This window comes from Hippocampus bargibanti, linkage group LG09, assembly GCF_051943395.1.
Source record: "Hippocampus bargibanti isolate YZ-2025 linkage group LG09, ASM5194339v1, whole genome shotgun sequence".
NCBI lineage: Eukaryota > Metazoa > Chordata > Actinopteri > Syngnathiformes > Syngnathidae > Hippocampus > Hippocampus bargibanti.
The window spans coordinates 20,999,102-21,018,904 of NC_142742.1; the positions used below are offsets into that span (position 1 = coordinate 20,999,102).

General features: G+C 41.1%; 2 protein-coding genes across 3 annotated transcripts; one reads left to right on the forward strand and one right to left on the reverse strand.

Moving 5' to 3' along the window:
* The first annotated feature begins 1,398 nt into the window (after positions 1-1,398).
* Positions 1,399-5,296, forward strand: mtres1 (mitochondrial transcription rescue factor 1). The gene is made up of 4 exons (XM_089005029.1): positions 1,399-1,417; positions 1,838-2,276; positions 4,799-4,871; positions 4,956-5,296. The coding sequence occupies exons 1-4, from the start codon at positions 1,399-1,401 to the stop codon at positions 5,136-5,138; spliced, it is 714 nt and encodes a 237-aa protein (XP_088861155.1). The 3' UTR covers positions 5,139-5,296.
* A 692-nt stretch (positions 5,297-5,988) lies between these two features.
* bend3 (BEN domain containing 3) lies at positions 5,989-14,840 on the reverse strand. Of its 2 annotated transcripts, XM_089005023.1 has the most exons (5): positions 14,718-14,840; positions 14,090-14,164; positions 13,104-13,158; positions 12,194-12,351; positions 5,989-9,108 (listed from the first exon to the last, which is right to left on the reverse strand). In XM_089005023.1, exons 3-5 carry the CDS (start codon positions 13,153-13,155, stop codon positions 6,910-6,912), a joined length of 2,409 nt encoding a protein of 802 aa, XP_088861149.1. In that variant the 5' UTR covers positions 13,156-13,158; positions 14,090-14,164; positions 14,718-14,840; the 3' UTR covers positions 5,989-6,909. The 2 variants fall into 2 exon arrangements, with proteins under 2 accessions (XP_088861149.1, XP_088861150.1); XM_089005024.1 differs by lacking the exon at positions 14,090-14,164 and having other exon boundaries at positions 14,718-14,833.
* Between the last annotated feature and the right edge of the window lie 4,963 nt (positions 14,841-19,803).

The following is a 19,803-nucleotide window of genomic DNA, read 5'->3' on the forward strand; positions in this document are numbered from 1 at the left end:
GCATATATGTTTTTTACAATGAACTGCCACAATCTGAAAATGACCAGTCAACTGTAATATCCATTGTGTGAATCTTGCTGTTTAAAATTTACATGATTAGGGGTGACTGCATCTTTTACACCCGGTTTGTATTTATCTGCTAAAAAAAACAATCGTGGCACCAGTTTCATGATCGCAATTGCATCATTATATCCTCACACAGTGGATTTCACAAGCATAGCTGATTGTAAGCCAGCAGCGTACATTATGTAGCATGTGTCAATAGTGTCGCTATTGGAAAAGGAGTTCAGGCATCACACTACATCTCCACTCTACATTTCGCCAGCTCTTTCAAATGCAGTTTACTCCAATTAATGCAAATATGTCAGTGCCCATGTGTTTCGACACTTGGTATACAATTTTGTAATGCTGATTTTTTTTTTTATAACATAACTGATGAACATAGTCAAGCAAATATATATGTAATATTCAATGTCGTCAAACCAGTATTATGCACTTGAAATTACAAGACTGCCTTGTACTGAAGCTGAATGTTGATGTACGTTGAAAATACAGTTATATAGTCTTGACGCATTATAGCAGTGCCCCCCCACCTACGAGGTCTTATGTGGTATATTTTTTATTTCTTGTACCACACACATTGTACACCCTGACCGGGAATACTTCAGCAGGCACCTACCCCACTATAGAAAAATCGTTGCCAGTACTATAACAGAAAAACTGCTCCTTGTGGAAAAAAGGTTCAGGACCACTGCTGTATTGCATTAACCAAACAAATTGATTTTTTTCTTTGTACAAATATGCATAATTTCTGTCCTGTTACTATCAGCTAAACATAATGATTTAAACAATATGTAAGCAATTCTATCTAATGCTGGAAATTAGTATCTGCAATAAATGTCAGTTTCAGTGTGTTAAAATGGCCACGGTGCAGCTGACTCAGGGGTACAATGAAAACTCTTTTCCTTTCCTTTATCCATCCATTTATTATTTTACCTTGTCCCCGATAGGATCACTGGGAAACTGAAGCCTTTGTCACCCTGGACTGCACCTGTCAATCACAGAGCTGTTTGAATCAAAGACACAATACTGTAATTTACATTCATACTTATTTATAATTGTATCATCAGGTAAATCTGTAATGCATGTTTTGAAGGTATTTGGCAAAGCTGAAATCAACGGTGCCTTGGTGGTTGGATCCCCTCCCGTGTTTTTTCCACCCCACTCTCCATTTATATATTGTTGTAGCGCAATTATGTACAGTATTTCACCCTCAATGCCCCTTCGCCTTTAACATGTCCACCATGCGCCATACTTTAACGATAGGTGGCAGCACGGCTGTCAGACAGCTGATATGACAACACAAAAACAGTCCGACGAAAACAAGCACCACAAGCTATGCGAGGTTATTTTCTTGGTGAGTTTTTGCCCCCGTGCTTCCTTTTTACTCCAATGTTATAACGTTGTAGCACTGAGATCTAACAGAAAATTGAAATATGTTGAGTAATTGCGGTCCCGGTGAAATTTTGAAGAAAAAAATACGCAGCCCATTGCCCTCTGTCGAATGTTTTCAAACGATGTGTGCATACTCACTGGACATGAATACAACCCACGACAACATGTTCCAATGTCCGTTCAACACTTCGTATTTTGGCGAACTGTCTTCTAATCTGACGTTTGTCCAAATCACAATAACAATGGGTTACGTTAATCTCGCGAGATCCTGAAGGACAACAGAAATGTCTTATTTTTTAATGTCAGTTAACGAACGATTATTTTTCTAGTGCATTTCCTCTTTCTTGTTCCTTGACATTAACTAAATAACATTGGATTGTAGTGACTGGTTGGGGCTCCAACATGCACAGTTTGGTGGTCCAAGCTCTTGCCATGAGGCAGCTGGGAAGGCTGAACCCGCGCCATCTTCTGGCTGCTGGATATGGACCTGCACAGACTGAATGGTGTCCCAGAACTATCCATACGCGACAGCTGTGGGGCTGCTCTGCTTATCCCACACTAGGATGCCACGGGCCAGCTCTCTGCAGCAGGGATGCAGTCAGGACTTGGTCTGTCCATCAACTGAGGTTCAAAAGCAACAAGAAGAAAGGTGCTGCTAAACCAACGCATGACGAAGAGGAAGAAGACACTGAGAGCAGCGATTCTGAGGATGAGGTGGACGAGGAGCCAAACATGCCAAAAGACTATAAAGACATTGAGAAATATGTGCAGTCCTTTCGTTACGATGTCATTTTAAGAGCTGGCTTGGACATTGCGCGCAAGTAAGTCTCACAAATGAGGGACACGTAACAAAATATATTGACAACTACCCTATCCTTCTACCCTGCTGACAGAAAAAAAAACATAGACCCACATCGATTTGTTTTCTTCCTTGTGTCACCAGCGACGAGTAGGGCAACAGCAGCATGCTGTTATCACTGCTGTCACTCGCGGCAAAAGGACAATAAAAGGAGCCAAAATTGGAACATGCAAATCCTTGGTCTCTGGGTAACTCGGTTTAATGACTCAATCACAGCACCCCAGCAAGGCCGAAATGCTGTTTTTGCGCTGCTGATAGCCGGTGACACAACCAAGACAAACTCACTGGTCACCGGTTGTGACCAGCTCTTGCCAGAGTCCCCGCAACACGCTGGCACTCATAGGTGGCTGTGGCTCAGTTTAGAGAGCGGGTGAGTGAAGCTTTGGCTGTTTGAATCTTGGCTGTTTTGTCAATATCTAGATAAGCAAAACAAAAACAAAAAACAATAGTCATTTTTTTAAACTGGGTCATACACGCATTTTATGAAGTGCCATACAGTATTTTATTCCAATCACACACACACACACACACACACACACACACACACACACACACACACACACACACACACACACACACACACACACACACACACACACACACACACACACACACACACAAGTTTAATTCTTGGTACCCTTCCATATTTAAACCTAGCAATTTCTCAATCCCAGTTATCTTCTATAGTGTACAACTAAAGCTAGGACACAGCTAGTTTAGCTAGCGTTTACAAATGAAGGAAAAATGATGCCCATTTCAAGGTAAAATCGGAGAATTGTCATCAAATAGTAAGTAGTTTTACTTTATTTCATTGTTATTGTGCCGATGACCATTTCAGATTTTGAATGGTCTACACACTTCCGGGTTGAGTGAACGCTGGCGCTGGCGCCGCTGCTCACCCCCAGAAAAAAAAGTTCTTATCCTGTGCCTGTAAAGTGTCCTTGAGAGTTTTGAAAGGCGCTTAGATATACAATTTATTATTATTATTATTATTAAAGCCAAAATATCCCATGAGCTGGGTTTATCTTGACTTTTTTCCCCCTGTTGGTGCGACCAACAGACATATACACTACATACATGTGTGTACAAAATATGTAAATGTTGTCAGATTACTCATCCTATAATGCTTATTTATATATACACATATGATTGAAGGTTATGTGACTAAATGTGTCGTTTCCAAGGTTTATATCAATCTGGTAGCCATTTAGACTGATTAGTAGTAGCTCCTGGTTTCAAAAAGGTTGATGACACGTCCCTTTAATTCTGTAATTGTTTCTGGGATAATGTCGCACGTTTTTGTGCCTTCTTGGCTGAAATAGTGAAAGCTCGGTTGACGACGGTTGAACCCCTTGGCTTACGAACTTTTCGGTTTACGAACGTTACATTTATGAATATTTTACCTTGGCATACGAACTATTTTTCGGGATACACACGGAGCTGCCACAATGAGTGATGTGTCGTTTGCGAACGAGCCCGTTCTAACAAGAAAATGGTGGCAACTGTTTTTGTCCTTTATTCCCCGCCACCAGTCTTCGGTTAAAGCAACGTGATTGGTCAAGAACGCAGCAGTGGGGGGGTTAGAGACAGAGGCCGTTCTCCAAAAAACAAAATGCCGTCTTTGGTTAAAGCCACGTGATTGGTCAAGAACCCAGCATTGGGGGGGTGCTAAACATTAAAGAGACAGGCATACAGAGAGAGTGAGAAAACAAACACACACGAAAGAGAGATGACAGAGCTTGAAACAAAAAAAAAAAACAAAAGTGGAAAAAAAAACAAAAGTGAAATAGTGAGAAAATGAATAGAAAACAGTGAAATGTGGACCCATTTCAACTTTGATAGTTCAAAAGCAGAGTGTAGACTGGAAGATTAAAATAGCCCATCAATCAGGCTCCACAAATAACCCGCACAAATCATCTGTACACTTGATGCAAAAAACTATCAACCCAGCTAAACAGATCACAATTGATGAAGAACTAGATACAATTATCACAGAGAAAGCACCTACAAGGGATCATTCCTCAAGATGGTGAAAGAAGCCTATGTTCCTTATCAAGTGTTTAATGCTGAGGAAACCGGACACTCCATTCTATCAAGCCATTAACGACCATCACAAAGGTAAATAAAATGACTTTACTGTACAGTAGTTTATTTCTTTAATCATAATACTATAGCACATTTATTATACATAAAATAAGGTATATTTTGTGTAGTTTTAAGGCTTAGAAAATTAGAAAGTACAAAATTGTTTTATGGGAACCTGGGAACGGATTGTTCTCATTTTGATGATTTCCTATGGGAAATTAATTTTTGGGATACACACTTTTCGCCTTACACTCTGGGAACCAATTAAGTGCGTAAACCAAGGTCCCACTGTAAAATGACAACTTTGTTTGCAGGAACACATTTGGGGTAGAAAAAAACTTGACGGGAATCAAAGACCTGAAATAGTGTCCATCCAATGACCTTTTGTTTTTCCAACAGCAAAATTGAAGATAGCTTCTACAGCAACCAACTCAGACTAAATGGACAAAAGCTTATCAAGAAAAGTAAAACCGTGAGTGTTTGCCAGCCATGTATTCCCCCACTACTAATTCCACACATTTCATGTACTGTTTCTGTTGACATGTTCTCTATTTAGGTGAGAGTTGGGGACACTTTGGATCTGGTGATGGCAGAAAACCAAGATACCAACACTGTAACTTTAATGAGAGTTATTCTGAAAAAGGTTTTGGGAGAATCCACCAACACAGAAAAGTACAAAGTCTCTTTAAGGCGGTGGAAGTTTGTGACACTGCCCAAGGAAGAGGCTTTCAAACATTGAAATTCACAAACGTTCCAGTTGCAATACCATAAGGCAGTCAATGCACTGCATGGACCTTCTACAGTGATGCGTCCACAAGTGTGATGCAGCCACCCAGGAAAACAGATCAACTCTTCTAATTCCAAACATGGAAAAACATTTTCTTGCTGTGCAATAAAAATGTGCTTGGATGAACTGTGTTGTTTCATAACTTGAATCAGTCTACCCACTACCAACTTTTTTGGATGGAAACTTTAAATAACTTAAAAGGATGTTCATGTAAGATGAATGGGCAGGCAGCACAAAATCAGATTAATGAAACTTCATCAGTTCAGGAAAAATAAAAATCACCATTTGGATTAATGCTGCAGAAGGGGAATATGAATTATTGGTAAGCAGCAAAACTAGAGATGGAGGTTTGCCCTGGAGAGGAGAGGAATGAAGATCAGTTGCAGCAAGATGGAATGTGTGTGAATGTGATGCTACAGGGAGATATAAAAAAGGTGGATTTCAAGAACTTGGGGTCAACTGTCCAGAGAAATGGAGGGTGTGGAAAAGAGGTGTAGAAGCATGTCCAGGCAGGCTGAAGAAAAATGTCAGGTGTGATGTTTGATTGAAGGGTTTCAGCTAGGATGAAAGGAAAGGTGAATAAACCGGTGGTGAGACCAGCTTTGGACTGGAGACAGTGCCACTGAAGAAAAGACAGGAAGCAGAGCTGCAGGTAGCAAAGATGAAGATGTTGAGGTTTTCTTTGGGAGTGACCAGGTTGGATAGGATCAGGAATGAGTACATTAGAGGGACAACTCATATTAGAGGCTTTGGAGAGAAAGTCAGAGAAGCCAGACTGAGATGGTTTGGACATGTCCAGAGGAGAGTGACTATATCGGGAGGATGAGCCTTGAGCTGCCAGGCAAGAGACCGAGAGGAAGACCTAAGAGGAGGTTTATGGATGTTGTCAAAGAGGACATGAAGGTAGCTGGTGTGAAAGAAGAGGATGCACAAAACCGGGTTAAATGGAGGACACTGATTTGCTGTGGCGACCCCCGAAGGGAAAAGCTGAAAGGAAAAGAACCACAATCCTATATATCCAATAATATCTAAACCTGTTGGGTTTCATGTCATGTTTTTATGTCAAGAGCAAGCGGCAAAATGAAAACCCACAATGACAGCTAAAAACTGCATTTCCCCCCACTTTCCACAATATTCATTCATCAGAATGATTATTGAATGAATATATATTCAGAATGCTGTGTTTAACAAGAGAAGCAAGCATACAGTTTGTCAGTTTATCAGTACATACAGTACCTGATAGCTTAACAGGATCAAAACAAGAGTAAAAGCCTCAAAGTGTCATGTGATTTTATTAGAAATAAGTGCTGAACCATTGTCGTGTTAACTTTTTTCCCTGTAATATAAACCTCTATAACAAGGCTTAATAACAGTGCATTATTAAAACCGGTGATATAATCCAACATCAGTAACTGAAATGTCTGCTCATTTATAAAACTATATATTATGAACTACTTTCCTTATTGTTGAAGGCTACAACATTGTTAAATAAGCTATGACAAATTTTGGCTTTATAAATAGAAACTTTTGTCATACATCTGGAGCTGGATGAGGAGTTGTACAGAAGAAACACGAAACGGGTTGGCTTGATCCTAAAAAGGACAGATTTGGAAAGTTAAGCTTATATGCTGGGCAAAAATGTGGGTGTGGGTAGAGAGAGAGAGACAGACGAACAGACAGAGAGATGGACAAACAGACAAGAAGCTCACTGTGCAGAGAGAGACTATAACACAGAATTTGACCTTTTGGCCTTCTTCAGAATGTCACACTTTTTCCGATTGGGGCGCCTGCAGCGTTCATCGATGCTCGGCACGCACTCGTAATGCCACACTTCCTCCATCTTGTCCACGGGATACACCGTTTCCACATAGTGACGGATCAGTCTGAGGCGCGCAGGGTCCAGCTGCTTCTTGTTGCAGGCCCCGGAATGATTGTACTGCAGCCGCAGGTTCTCCTGGGTGAAGAGCTCAGGGAACAGGCGCACCAACAGTCGAGCGGCAAAGTTTCCAACCGAGAGGCTCTGTTGCACTATTTCCCGAACCTCCGCGTCGGAGAGGAGGTACGCCGGCGGCACTGGGAAGTCAGGTTGTGAAACCATCAGTTCATCCAGGGGAATTTTACAAAAGTCTTTGGTGCTCTTCTCCGGCGGTAAGGTGGCAATTTCCGCATCCTCCCTTGTGCCGTCTGGTTGGATCTGGTTGAGGAAAAATTCCTGCTCTGCATCGTGAGGATAGCCTTTACGGTGCTGCAGGTAGGATCTCCTCTGCTCCGTATCGCGTCTCCGGCATCTCTCGTCAAGTTTCCCCACAAACTCCAGCATCCACACTCGGTCGTTCCTGGCCCGCGGGTAGACCAACTGCACGTAGTGGCGGATCAGGTTCACACGTTGGGGATCCAGCTGCTTTTTCCCCAGAGAACCGCTGCAGTTGTACAGCTTCCGTGTGTTCTCGTGTGTGAAGAGCTCAGGGAACATGAGCACCAGCAGCCGGGAGGCAAAGTTCCCAATGGACAAACTACATTCGTAGTTACACTTCAGCTGCTCCTTGGACAAAAGGAACTCGTGGGGAACAGTAAAATCCGGTATAGGGATCTCTAGTTTGTCAAAATCTACGGGTGACAGCAATGACTTTTTGGACGTGCGCGAGGGCCTTTCATTGTCACACATCTCCGGAAGCTTCAGGACGGAAAGGTCATAGCGTTCGTCATTGAGGTTCTCGGGTTCGCTTGCGTTGCCGTTGCTGGGAGGACCATCAAATGTGTCGTCCATATGCTGAAGGCACACCTGAAACCAGCTCTCCACAGGCACATCTGGAAAATTGGCTTCCATATACTTTTTGATGATTTCCATCCTGTCCGAGTCGAGAATCTGCTGACCGACGCTGTTCAAACAGTTTGAGCCCTCAGGGACTTTGGTCCCCTCTTCAAAGAACTCTGGGAACAGTCGATGCATCAGGAAAATGGCAAAGTCTTCGGGGGAAGAGAGCTCATCCAGGTCCTGCGTGTTTTGATCGTTGAACATTCCCACCAAGTTGCCTTGTTGGTTGTTTTGAGAGAGACGTTCCGCGCAACCTTGCTCATTCACTAAACGATAGCTTGGCGAATGCTCTGCTTTGATTCCGTCTCCCGCCATTGTCTGCTTCCTGAGCAGCCTTGCGCTTTCCATGTCTCTGTGGGCCCAAAAGCGATTAAAAAAGTCATTAATCTGAGGGAGGCACTCTCCCTTCCATACGCCGTTGTTTTTGACTGAGGGATAGCACGCCTCCACGTAGTTGCGGATCAGCTGCAAATGGAGAGACTCCAGCGATCGCTTGCTTGCCATGCAGTCATGGGAGCATTCCCTGGCTTTGAACAGCTCTGGGAAGAGATGCACCAGCAAGCGACAACCCAGCTCTCCCGCATTGGACGTCTGCTCCATGAGAGGAGTCAACTCTTCGCTTGTCAGCAAATATTCCGGCGGCGGCTGGAATTCGGCCACGATTTGCGCAGGTTTGATCTGCTTCTTTATCCGCATGACTTCCAGGCTTAACAGGTCCACCTTGCTGTGCAGCTGAGTCATGCTGGAACTGAGGCTATTGAGAATGAAAAACATTTTTTCTAAGAGAGGGTAAATGCTTGAGTCCTTTGACCACGCTTGGCCCAAATTGTCCATGCTTGGGAAAGCCTCCGAAAAGCCATTTTCTTGGGGACTGAGGAGAATGGAGGAGAAGTGGCCGTTGGAGTTGAGCAGATTCCCAGCCACTTGACCTACTTGCTGCTCTACATTCTGTGTGTTCTTCTTCTCCAAGATTCTGTGGGAGATACTGAAGAGAGGCTTTCTGTAAGAAATTCTGGATTTGCCTTGGAGGTTGTCCCTGGTCTTTCCGTTTGTGCTGAGACACAGGGGCTCATGTCTAGTGCTGTCATCTGCCGGCTGCCGCTTCATCTAGCGTGAAAATTATCAAATGCAGACAGGATTAGCACAATATTTCAGACCGGAAAAATCGGGTTGAACGATTGATAAAAATGGTGCAGACACCCATCCTCTAAAAGTCCCAGCCGTTTTTGTCAACATCATTTTTAAATATCCATTTTCCAATCCGCTTTATGCTCAGGGGGTGCTGGAGCCGATTCCAGCAGTCATCTCCATTATTTGTAAACATTATTGTTCAAAGTGGATATTGCCCTAAAGCAGGTCTGGGCAAACTTTTTCACTCGCGGGCCGCAATGGGTTCTAAAATTTGACAGAGGGTCCGGGCCAGGAGCATTTGGAGGGAGTGTTTGGGCCGGATATACTAAAGCATTAAGGGAAAACCGACGTCACTTTTTGGTTTCCTAAGTGACATCAGAAAAACGTTTTATAACATCTAAAATACCCAAAACGCACAGTATGATATTTTTAGTCAAATGCCACCAATAAAAATGACTTCAAGTGTCTAAAAAGTACTTCAATTTGAAACCGGAAGTGGCCAGTTTCAGAAGGTCCCGCGCCCATGTTCGCCTTGCTCGAGAATCAAAACAATGGCTTTAGATTTGGAGAATATGCTTTCTTGTTACTCATCCAGTTATGAATATGATTCAAATAGTTCTGAAGAAGACAACATACATGCTTGCAATCGATTAAATAATTTATTCAGTGTCATTTTGAGGCATCAGGGGTGGGAAATGTCGCATCCAAAAAAGGTAGAAAATGGCGACAAAGGAATTAATCAGCCCGTTTCCACAGGCTGATTATTCCTTACATGGAGCTTTGTCGCCCTCTTCTGCCTCTTTTTGGTCCTACACGACGTTTTTAGACCAAAGTACAGCAAAATGCATTGACGTGATGGAAGGGCTGCTACAATGAGTCCTTTTTTAGGTCAGGGGCATTCCTTCAGTGACGTAGGGTGAGGACTCACCAACTGAAAAACAAGACTTCCGGAATATTCAGCGCGAGTCTTAAAACATAAAATATAGCTATATGCGGTGGAATCTTTGTACAATACGCTCAGTAAAAGTCATTTGAAGCCATTTTACAAATTATGGACACAACTTGTCCGGAGACGTCGGTTGTCCTTTAAATGTAGTGTGTGAAACCTCATAGCACATTAAGAACACTACAACCCAATTTATTAACTGTCTTTCAAATGTGAAAAATAGCCCTTATCAGTTAATAAATTTGTCTCTAGGAATATGCAAGATATGGCATTTACATACTATTTCGCAGATACTGGAAGGAGGAAATGTAAATAGATTAAAATAACATACGCACTGTGATGTATCAAGATTGCGTCTGTTTTTAATACGTTTCAATCGAAGGTGCAAAGTTAAAGAACTCAACATTTATTGAAAAATGGAATCACTTTCAACATTCAGAACATATTACACAACGAAATACTCAAGCTCAATAATATCTACTTGTGTTAAACTCCGCAAAATCATGGATTGTCCTGACCGCACGCTCTGAATACTCCCCACGGACGCCCTCGCCTTCACGCGCAAACAGTACACGTGTAACAACGTGTACACGTGTATGCTGACATATGCTGTATTAAATATCCTACCTGAAACTGAAATTTGCATACTCGGCACAACAGCCAATCAGAAGACTGCTTCTTGCTTCCAGACTTTCCCGAGCTTTATAAGGTCGTGCATTTGCATATCATTTTCCAAAGTAGATGCACAGAACCTCAGCCCCAGAAGATTCAAAAGAAGCTAACAAAATTTATGATGCTACAAAATGTAAACATACATTATACCGTGACTGTAAAGTTTTGAAAGCCGCTTAGTGGCTTGTAGCAGACACCATGTCCCCAAACTCCAGCAAGGGATATTTACCGTAAATTAAGCAAGGGAGGATTTGTGGGAGGTACATCCTTAATTTACAAAAAATATCCTTTACACTTTGCAACAATGTTTTTTTGTGGGATTAGTCGTCTCATTGTGTTTCAAGTTGTGAAAAATGGGACAGGCACTTTATGGCCGGGCAGGCATCTTCAGAGTTGTCTGCCTCGGTGTCCGGTAACTTTTTGTCATGACTTTCACACTGTTTTTACTATAATTTGGACAAATTCTGCGGGCCGGATTAAAAAGCCTAAGTTTTATATATACAGTAAAGTCTCGTTATATCGATATATCGATAATCCCGGTTATATCAATACTATTTTTCAGACTCCCTTGAATATCGATATAACGAGACTTTACTGTAGTATAATATTTATATATGATATACAGTAAAGTCTCGTTATATCGATATCGGATATATCGATAGTCCCGGTTATATCAATACTATTTCTATGCACGCACTGAGAAAATTACATGCAAACAGGGTCGGATATATTGATAGTCCCGGTTATATCGATATTTTTTCGGACTCCCTTGAATATCGATATAACGAGACTTTACTGTACTTAAAAAGTAATTGGCCCGCCGCCCGTAGTTTGCCCATGTCCGCCCTAAAGCGTAATTTGAATAAAATATCTTTCAGAAACCGCACAAATCAATGTTTTCCAACACATTTCTAACTTGAGAAGTAAATTCATGAGTGTGGCATGAGAGCAAGCAGTTTTTTATAAAACTGTCATCTGCTTCTCAGACTGAACTCCGTGCACATGACCATCGTCAAAGAACCTTAGGCAGTCTAAGTGTACGCAGAGATGGAATTTAGCATTGAGTTGGCTTGGCCTTTTATGCAAATTAGTTACACTTCTGAGCACAACAATCATAAGAGAACCAACTTTACAATACAGAGCGAGTCAAAGAATGTGTTGTCTTAATGTGGAGCGACTACATGTGCATCTCAAAGGTTTACAAATGGTTACAATTACATCTTGGAATGCATGCATTTAAACAACTTGATTTTCTTTGTGAAATAAATATTTGAAATAAACAGTCTGATCAGCGAAGATGTTTGTGGGCAACTTTCACTCTAAGTTTTATCAACAAGTTGTCAAGCGGTGTACTCTGAGGTAAAATGGTGACTTTGCAAGTCTGTATTTTAAAATTGGGTGTTCGATATTCACAATCTGATTAAATCATCTTAAAAAAAGTACCTCTTCGGCAACTTTGACTCTCTTGCCGCTTGAGAACTGTTTGGAGACTGGTTCCATTTCTGAAGAAGTTCGTTTACCGGCTTTGGTGGGCCCAGGAGAATCTCCTTCACACTCTTTGGGTGCCTCGCAAAAGACAAAGTCCTCACCATGCTTGTGTTCTGCCAAAATAAAATTACCATGCCTTCTTATCTTGAACCACATTGAAAACTAGTGACGTTATGCATGTCAACGTGGAAAAAAGCTCGTTGTCTCAGGTTTGAAAGGTGCTGACAAGCCACCATGATTCAGCTTTCTGAAGAAGTTCAGTAGGATTTAAGTCAAAAGTCAAAGTCAGCTTTATTGTCAAATATGCTAATATGTATGACATACAGCACAGATAAAATTACTGTCCTCTCGGACCCAGCAAGGCACTTATGACTTTAACAAACATAATAAACACGAAAACACCAATTTGCCGGGAGAGAGTGAAGTCACGCTTCATCTGAATCATCCTTATTGGCCATGTATGTAGAACACACAAGGAATTTGTCACCGGTAGTATTGTATTTTGTTTTTCTACTTCTTCCTTTCCTTTCTTCTTACTTTCATCACTTTGCTGTGAAATGTAGTTTTGTCCACTGTTAGACTAATAAAGGATCATCCAATATTATGATTTACCTATTCACATTTCAAAAACAAATGTAACTACTAATTTGAATGCAAAGCATGCGTGAGGTGACATGCACGATCATTTGAAAAGTGTAAATGAAACAATTTCAACATCTGACCAAACGAGTGAAACGTAAAAATCAATCGCAGTTTTCCAGGCACTGATTGTGTTGTGCGTGGCCCAGATTGATGATTTAACATCATACATTATTCTATTTTTAAGACGGCTGAAATATTCAAATATTGGGAAAAAAATGCTTACCTTTTTCAAGCATTTTTTCATCTCGGGCTTGCTCACACTTGGAGGAATTCATAGCCTTCAAGACAAAAATCATCATTAGCCTATTGATGATTTGACATTAGGTGCTGTGCTGTCATAAACACCGCAAATCAACAATTATATCTGCTCACAGCAATTTTTATTTGTTTAGCTTTCAGGGGAAATTTCAGGATGACTGTAAAATGCACTGAAACCTTTACAGGTGATCTCACTTTGACTTTAAATATAATTGAATGCGTATATATATATATCCCACTTTTCAATCTTTCAGTATGTTTTACAAAAGGTGCTGTGTCTTATGGAGCTTCACAGTAAAATTCACAGCCGGTGTTTGATTCATGAAACCACAGACATTTCGGAGGTCCCTCTTCTATGCCTGTCTGTGACTCATCCATTCTCTTTGTTCTTACTTGTACTCAGGATCACCCTTTTTTAAAACTGTTACAGTGACGGGTGTCCCACGACAGGTCCTTTTATACCATTTTCAAGCGTGTGCTATGCGTCAGGGTGAGACGCACATCAAGGAGATCAAGGAACTGAAAGACATGAAAGGGTTGAAAGGCGCACTTCAAAATCATACACACGTGTGACGCAACAGGGAAAAAACATTTCGAAGTTTGTTCATTAAAATTAAAATTGTAGATTTTTTATGGTCGCATTTTAAAGGTGGGAGAAATAAGCGCTATCAAGTCATTGATCACCCACTGTGTGTTCAAATGTCAGCAACATCAAGACTAATTAAATACCAATGCCTGCTGAACCTAGAAATGCATCAACCACAGACATTTTGCAGTGAAGCTCATTGTAAGACAAGTTGTGCAAGCAAATGGACACACACACTCAAACATTTAGATTAAAATAAAGTAAAATTTTTGGTACATCCTGAAATGTAACCTGAAAGGTCACGATTTGGATGTATTGATTCAATTTGACTTAATCATCGTATGGTAAATGTTTCCCCCCCTCACCTGTTAACTGTTCCAGGGTGCTTTTCAGAACGAGCTACATCTTTCATTTGCTTTTGTAGTACGTCTGTCACAGACCTGTGAGCACACAAACACAAGACGCGTGGGAAACGGTGATCAGTGGGGTGATGTATTGTCTGAGTGGACACATGGCCGAACATTGCTGACTATGAAACAGAAACGTGGCACATCATGTCATCGAAGAGGCCGTTAACTTGTCAATGTTGTTGCGCACGCGAGCACAGTGACAGAGCATGCAGCGTGTGATGACATCATGTGTAACTGACTCATTGCAAGCGAGCCGACGTGACGCCGATTCGTCAGCTGGACGTCCCGCTCTACTTCCGCATTCCATCGCCCGACAACCCTTCAACCAAAACACACCAGCAGATCCCGCAGCGCGGAAAGTGGTTCCGTGCACACCCACCCCTAATCAATTTCTTGTTTTCATGCGCACACACGAGTCGAATGTACGCGATGTACATGTAGCCGCGATGTACGATGTGTGAATTTGAGTGCCGCGACGGTGTTTGCGAGACCCAATATCTCGTCCTGCTAAAGCTATTGCTAATTTGACAGAACAGTACTGGAATAAAAAAGAAATCAAGTGTCCATGTCGTTAAACGCTCACCTTTATGAGTGCGTGTGGACGTGTTTGCACAATGACACCGCGTATAACGGTTGGCACCGTTGTTTACCATGATTTCCCACTGTCCGTCCACTCCAGTGCTTTCTCGCGTGACGTGGCGTGACGTCACAAACTCTCGCCTGTGTCATTTCCGCACATCGAAGTGAGCGATAACTTTTTAATTTCAGTTTTAGTTTTAGTTTTGCCATCACTAAATTATCAATTAAACGTTTCAAGTTTACTCAGCAGACTCTGCGCCGTATGAATATTTTTTTCCTCAAAAACAAATCATTTGGAACAATGGCCCAAAATAATACGTCACACTTCAAATTCTGTGCACAATGGATATGATTGGATTGGATTTGCCTTTATTAGTCTCGCGGTGGAGAAATTTACATTTCACAGCAGCAAAGTGATGAAAGGAAACTTTAAATGTTTCGTATGTTACCATACGAAACATCAATTTCATAAAGTTAATTCTATTTGAAACACTGAGGTGTTTAATTGAAACACTATGAATTCTACCTTAGTGAATGCATGGTAAATTAATTAAATATAACATAAAATCATTTGGATTGGATTGGATTTAGCCTTTATTAGTCTCACAGTGGAGAAATTTACATTTCACAGTGATGAAAGTAAGAGGAAAGGAAGAAGTAGAAAAACAAAATGCACGACCTGCTGTAAAGGCAGGTGTATTTCTGCAGACTACTGAAAATTTGATTCACCCAGAACAAAACTAGCCCCTCTACTCATGGGAAACATGGGTAGGGAGTCTCTGTTCTCAGGAGCTGGCTTTGCTAAATTTGGTAGAGGGTCTCCTAACTCTGTTCCCGATGAGTATCAAGACTATCACGGGATTCATGAAATGTGCTGCCTATTGTCAGAAAACCTGGTCTCGCTCGCAGGTCATGGGTCTTTCAACACGATTATGACCCAAAACATGGAGCTAAAAACACCAAAAGAATGGTTTTGAGCAAAACAGATTCTTTGGAAGTGGCCTTTTGCTGCATGATTAACCTTTATTAGTATCCACCATACAGATTTGTCATATGTTTTTTATGATGGCACTAGTGCAGCATGTTGGATTGGATTAGATTATCTTGTATTAGTCTCGCAGTGGAGAAAATAACATTTCAGAGCAGCAGTTATGTAAGGAAGAGGAAAGGAAAGGAAGGAGTAGAAAAAATAAATACAGGAGCTGCTGGAAAGGCATCCACTCTCGCGGCACCATCTTGAAGTGAAAGGAGCAAACAACAACAACAACAAAATATCAAAACACTATGACAACAAAAATACACAGTCATTCAATCTTAAGCACTTTGTGCACCCTCTTCTTTGTTGTATCAAGCTTCTTCCAGATGAAAGAGGAGAGGATCAAAGCGCCTTTTTCACCAGTGGATCAGGGACGTCATGATGAAGTGTGCGCATCTACTAAAACCTAAATGTTGGAAGCAAACATGAAGCTGTAGCATCCATTGACCAAAAGAGATATTCTCACATCTCCTGTGTTCTACCGGAGACAAATTCCTTGTGTGTTCTACATACATGGCCAATAAAGATGATTCTGATGAAGCGTGGCTTAAATCCTACTGAACTTCATCAGAAAGAGCTGTTTCATGGTGTTTTATAATTCATAATCCGGATAATTATTATCCGTTCAAATCTGAGACAACTGGAGCTGTTAGCCCATGCGGTGCAGAAGTTTGATTTTTACACAAATCACGATGGTGTCTAAATCTAAAGCATGTGTCAAAAATCACGAAAATCGGTGCCCTCACATTTTATTCGGACCGCGAAAGCAAATCCTACTTGTGAAATTCCATGATGCTTGCTAAAGTCCGAACAAAAATGTCAAATTGTCCCATGTAAACCACAATAACAGTATTTATTTTGTACTTCAAATTTGAAAACTAGTTATTTATTGATTTGTTCTGCGCTCTATATGTAAGATGTGGTGGGGATTAAACATTCTAATGGCTTTCCCAAATTCATAATGCCCCCTTGAAAGGAAACCATAAAATGTGGCCCGTGGCAAAAAATGAGTTTGCCACGAATGCTCTAAAGCAGGGGTGCTCATTACGTCGATCGGAGGTAGTACTGGTCGATCGCAGCGTGACAGTAAAAAAAACATTTGTCAGCCTATCAAACGTCCCGTCACTTGATTGACATACAGGGCAACCATTCAGATGACAACTGAATTTTTACCTTTAGGTCGCCGTGCATGCGTAAACAACGGTGCTAAACGCAGCAAAATTTACAAGCTAGTCAGCGAATTAGTACAGCGATTTTAAGCCCTTGCTAAAACATATGTGGATCAAAATGAGTGAGAAAGCGGGAGCAAGTGAGGGGGCAAAACATATTACTTTCATACGGAATGGGAAAATGTGGAGCGCCATTTTCGGACTGTTCATGGAAAATACGACATTGACTTCACGCCGAAAAGCCAGCTGAGAAAGAGAACGGTGGACGAACTAAAATCCCAATTGTCCGGACAGCAGTCATTTTTCACTCAACATACTTCAAAAGCGAAAGTCGCCACCGAAGCATCTTTCCGGGTGAGTCACGCCATCGTTAAAAACAATAAGTCCTTCCAAGACGGAGAGCTGGTAAAAGAAGCATTCGTTGAACCAGCTGACTCCTTGTTCAGAGACTTGGACAGTTCTGTAACTTACTCACACAGGAAAAGTACCCCAACATGAGGAAATGTGCTACCTCCTTGACTGCATTATTCGGCTCCAATTATTTATGTGAGTCGGCCTTTTTCTACATGAAGATCATTAAGTCCAAATACCGTTCCACCATGAATGATGAACATTTGGAAATGTGCTTGAGGCGGGCTGTCAGCAGCTACTGTCCGGACTATGCATCCCTGGCTGATTCAATTCAGTGCAAGTCATCAAAGTAAACTCGGGTAATTACAAAAAAATGTTAATAGTTATTTATTATGTTATGTATATGTAGTTATGTGTGTTGTGCAATATTGGCTTATTCAGTTATGCAAGGTACATCAACATACATTGTACATACAAAGAATCCTTAAAACATTTGAAAATAATTATGTTTTGCATTTTTGTCGTGGGTAGATCATTTTGACTTGGTAGTTTTTGTAAGTAGCTTGTATGCTGAAAAAGTGTGAGCACCCCTGTTCTAGAGGATAATTCGAAAGAGAAAACCTTTATTAGTCTCACACTGGAGACATTTCACAGCAGGAAAGTGATGAAAGGAAGAGGTAAGGAAAAGAAGTAGAAAAACAAAATAAAGGAACTGCTGTAAAGGCAGCCACTCTCACGGCGCCACTTTCTGCACCCTCTTTGTTGTATGAAGCAGCTCTAGATGAAAGAGGAGATGATCAAAGCATCCTATTCATCTGCTACAGGCTAAATGTTCAAAGCCAACACGCAGATGTAGCATCAATTGACATCAATGTGCCATGATTTTTGTTTCAGCCCGTGTCATGGGTTTGTTTTTAAAATAATGCTGTTGAACAACAATGCAAACTGGTCTGATTTTCATTGATTCATAATCATTCCATTTCTATTGTTACTTTTAACAGATTCAATTTACGTATTTCTGTGACTGTAGGTTTTTTTAAACCCTCATATTATTTTACGGGTCAATTTTACCCATTTCCGTTTTTGTGTTGACTACAGCACTGTATATCCTCTATTTTCCCTTTCTTCAAAACTTCTACAATATACCAATGGGATCGAAAATATGTCTCTTTTCAAGTATACCATCTCAGAAACACGAAACAGTTTATTTATTTATTTATACCGTTTTGTGTGGATTTTTACATACGGGTAACAATGACCCACAACATAATCAATGTGATTTTTTTTCAACATAATGAGGGTTAATAGCAGCAGGGTACACACAATTTTATCTACAAGTGTTCGACAAAAGCGAACACGCAACGTTTCACAAGGTTCATGTATGCTAATAAGGAAACGGTGTCCTCAAGTGGCAAGAATGTGTAGTAACACTTTAATGGATGCATGTACTGTATGGCACACCGTGCTGAGGAAAAAGTCTCTCATGCACAGTGACGAGCAGTCAGTGGAGGCAGGTGAGGCAGTGCCTCACCTGTCATCATGGAAAGCTGTCATGGAAATATCAAATGAAAAAATAAATTAAACAGTTAGATGTATTTAGTGATTTGTACTTTAAAGTTCTTGTCCATTTAACTTCACCGTTGTAGGATTTTTTTTCAAAATCGCTGAATTTTCACATTTACCGTTCAAATACTAAGTAGAGACTAGCAGTGACGTCATCGATGACGTCATTGCCTCTCCAGCCATTAACCTCACCGCACGTCACTGCTCATGCAGTAATGTAACTTCCGCTTTTCCTTTCGGCTTTTCCCTTCGAGGGGTCGCCACAGCAAATCAGTGTCCTCCATCTTTAGTGGTTTGATCCGCATGTTTGTTTTGGCCAAGCTTTTACGTCAGATGCCCTTCCCGACACAACCCTCTGTATTTATCCGGACTTGGGACAGGCACAAGAAGACTTATGTCCCTTTGTGGCTACAGAACAAGCAACTCGCTCAGTAAAAGGCTCCCGAACACAAAATGGTCATCGGCACAGCAACATTCAAAAAAGTAAAAACTATACTCACCATTTGATGACAATGCTCTGATCTTACCATGAAATGGGCATCTCTTTCCTTACATTACATCACAAACAGAACTGATCTCTTGAAATCATGAAATCATTACATTGCGGTAAGATATCGATATGAAGTAATATTTGATTAAAATTGCTTTAATAATAATACATTTCATTTGAAGCGCCTTTGAAAGCTCTCAAGGACACTTTACAGTCACAGACAAGCATAGATCGTTTAATAAATAAAAATGCAATTACAAATAGAATACAATAAATAAAATACAATTAGAAAGAAGTCTTCATTTCCTTTCGGCGTTTCCCTTCAAGGGGTCGCCACAGCGAATCAGTAACCTCCATCTTCAGAGGTATGATCCGCATGTTTGTTTTGGCCAAGCTTTTACATCGGATGCCCTTCCTGACACAACCCTCTGTATTTATCCGGGCTTGGATCTGGAACAAGAAGACGTATATCCCTTTGTGG

Bases quoted from the DNA above. Each gene is read 5' to 3' on its own strand.
- mtres1 (XM_089005029.1), top strand. The intron at 2,277-4,798 runs GTAAGTCTCACA...TTTTTCCAACAG, and splicing joins GGCTTGGACATTGCGCGCAA to CAAAATTGAAGATAGCTTCT. The intron at 4,872-4,955 runs GTGAGTGTTTGC...TTCTCTATTTAG, and splicing joins TTATCAAGAAAAGTAAAACC to GTGAGAGTTGGGGACACTTT.
- bend3 (XM_089005023.1), bottom strand. From the start codon at position 13,155: ATGAATTCCTCCAAGTGTGAGCAAGCCCGAGATGAAAAAATGCTTGAA. The intron at 12,352-13,103 runs GTAAGCATTTTT...TTATTTTGGCAG, and splicing joins TGAAAAAATGCTTGAAAAAG to AACACAAGCATGGTGAGGAC. The intron at 9,109-12,193 runs GTACTTTTTTTA...TTTTCACGCTAG, and splicing joins GAGTCAAAGTTGCCGAAGAG to ATGAAGCGGCAGCCGGCAGA.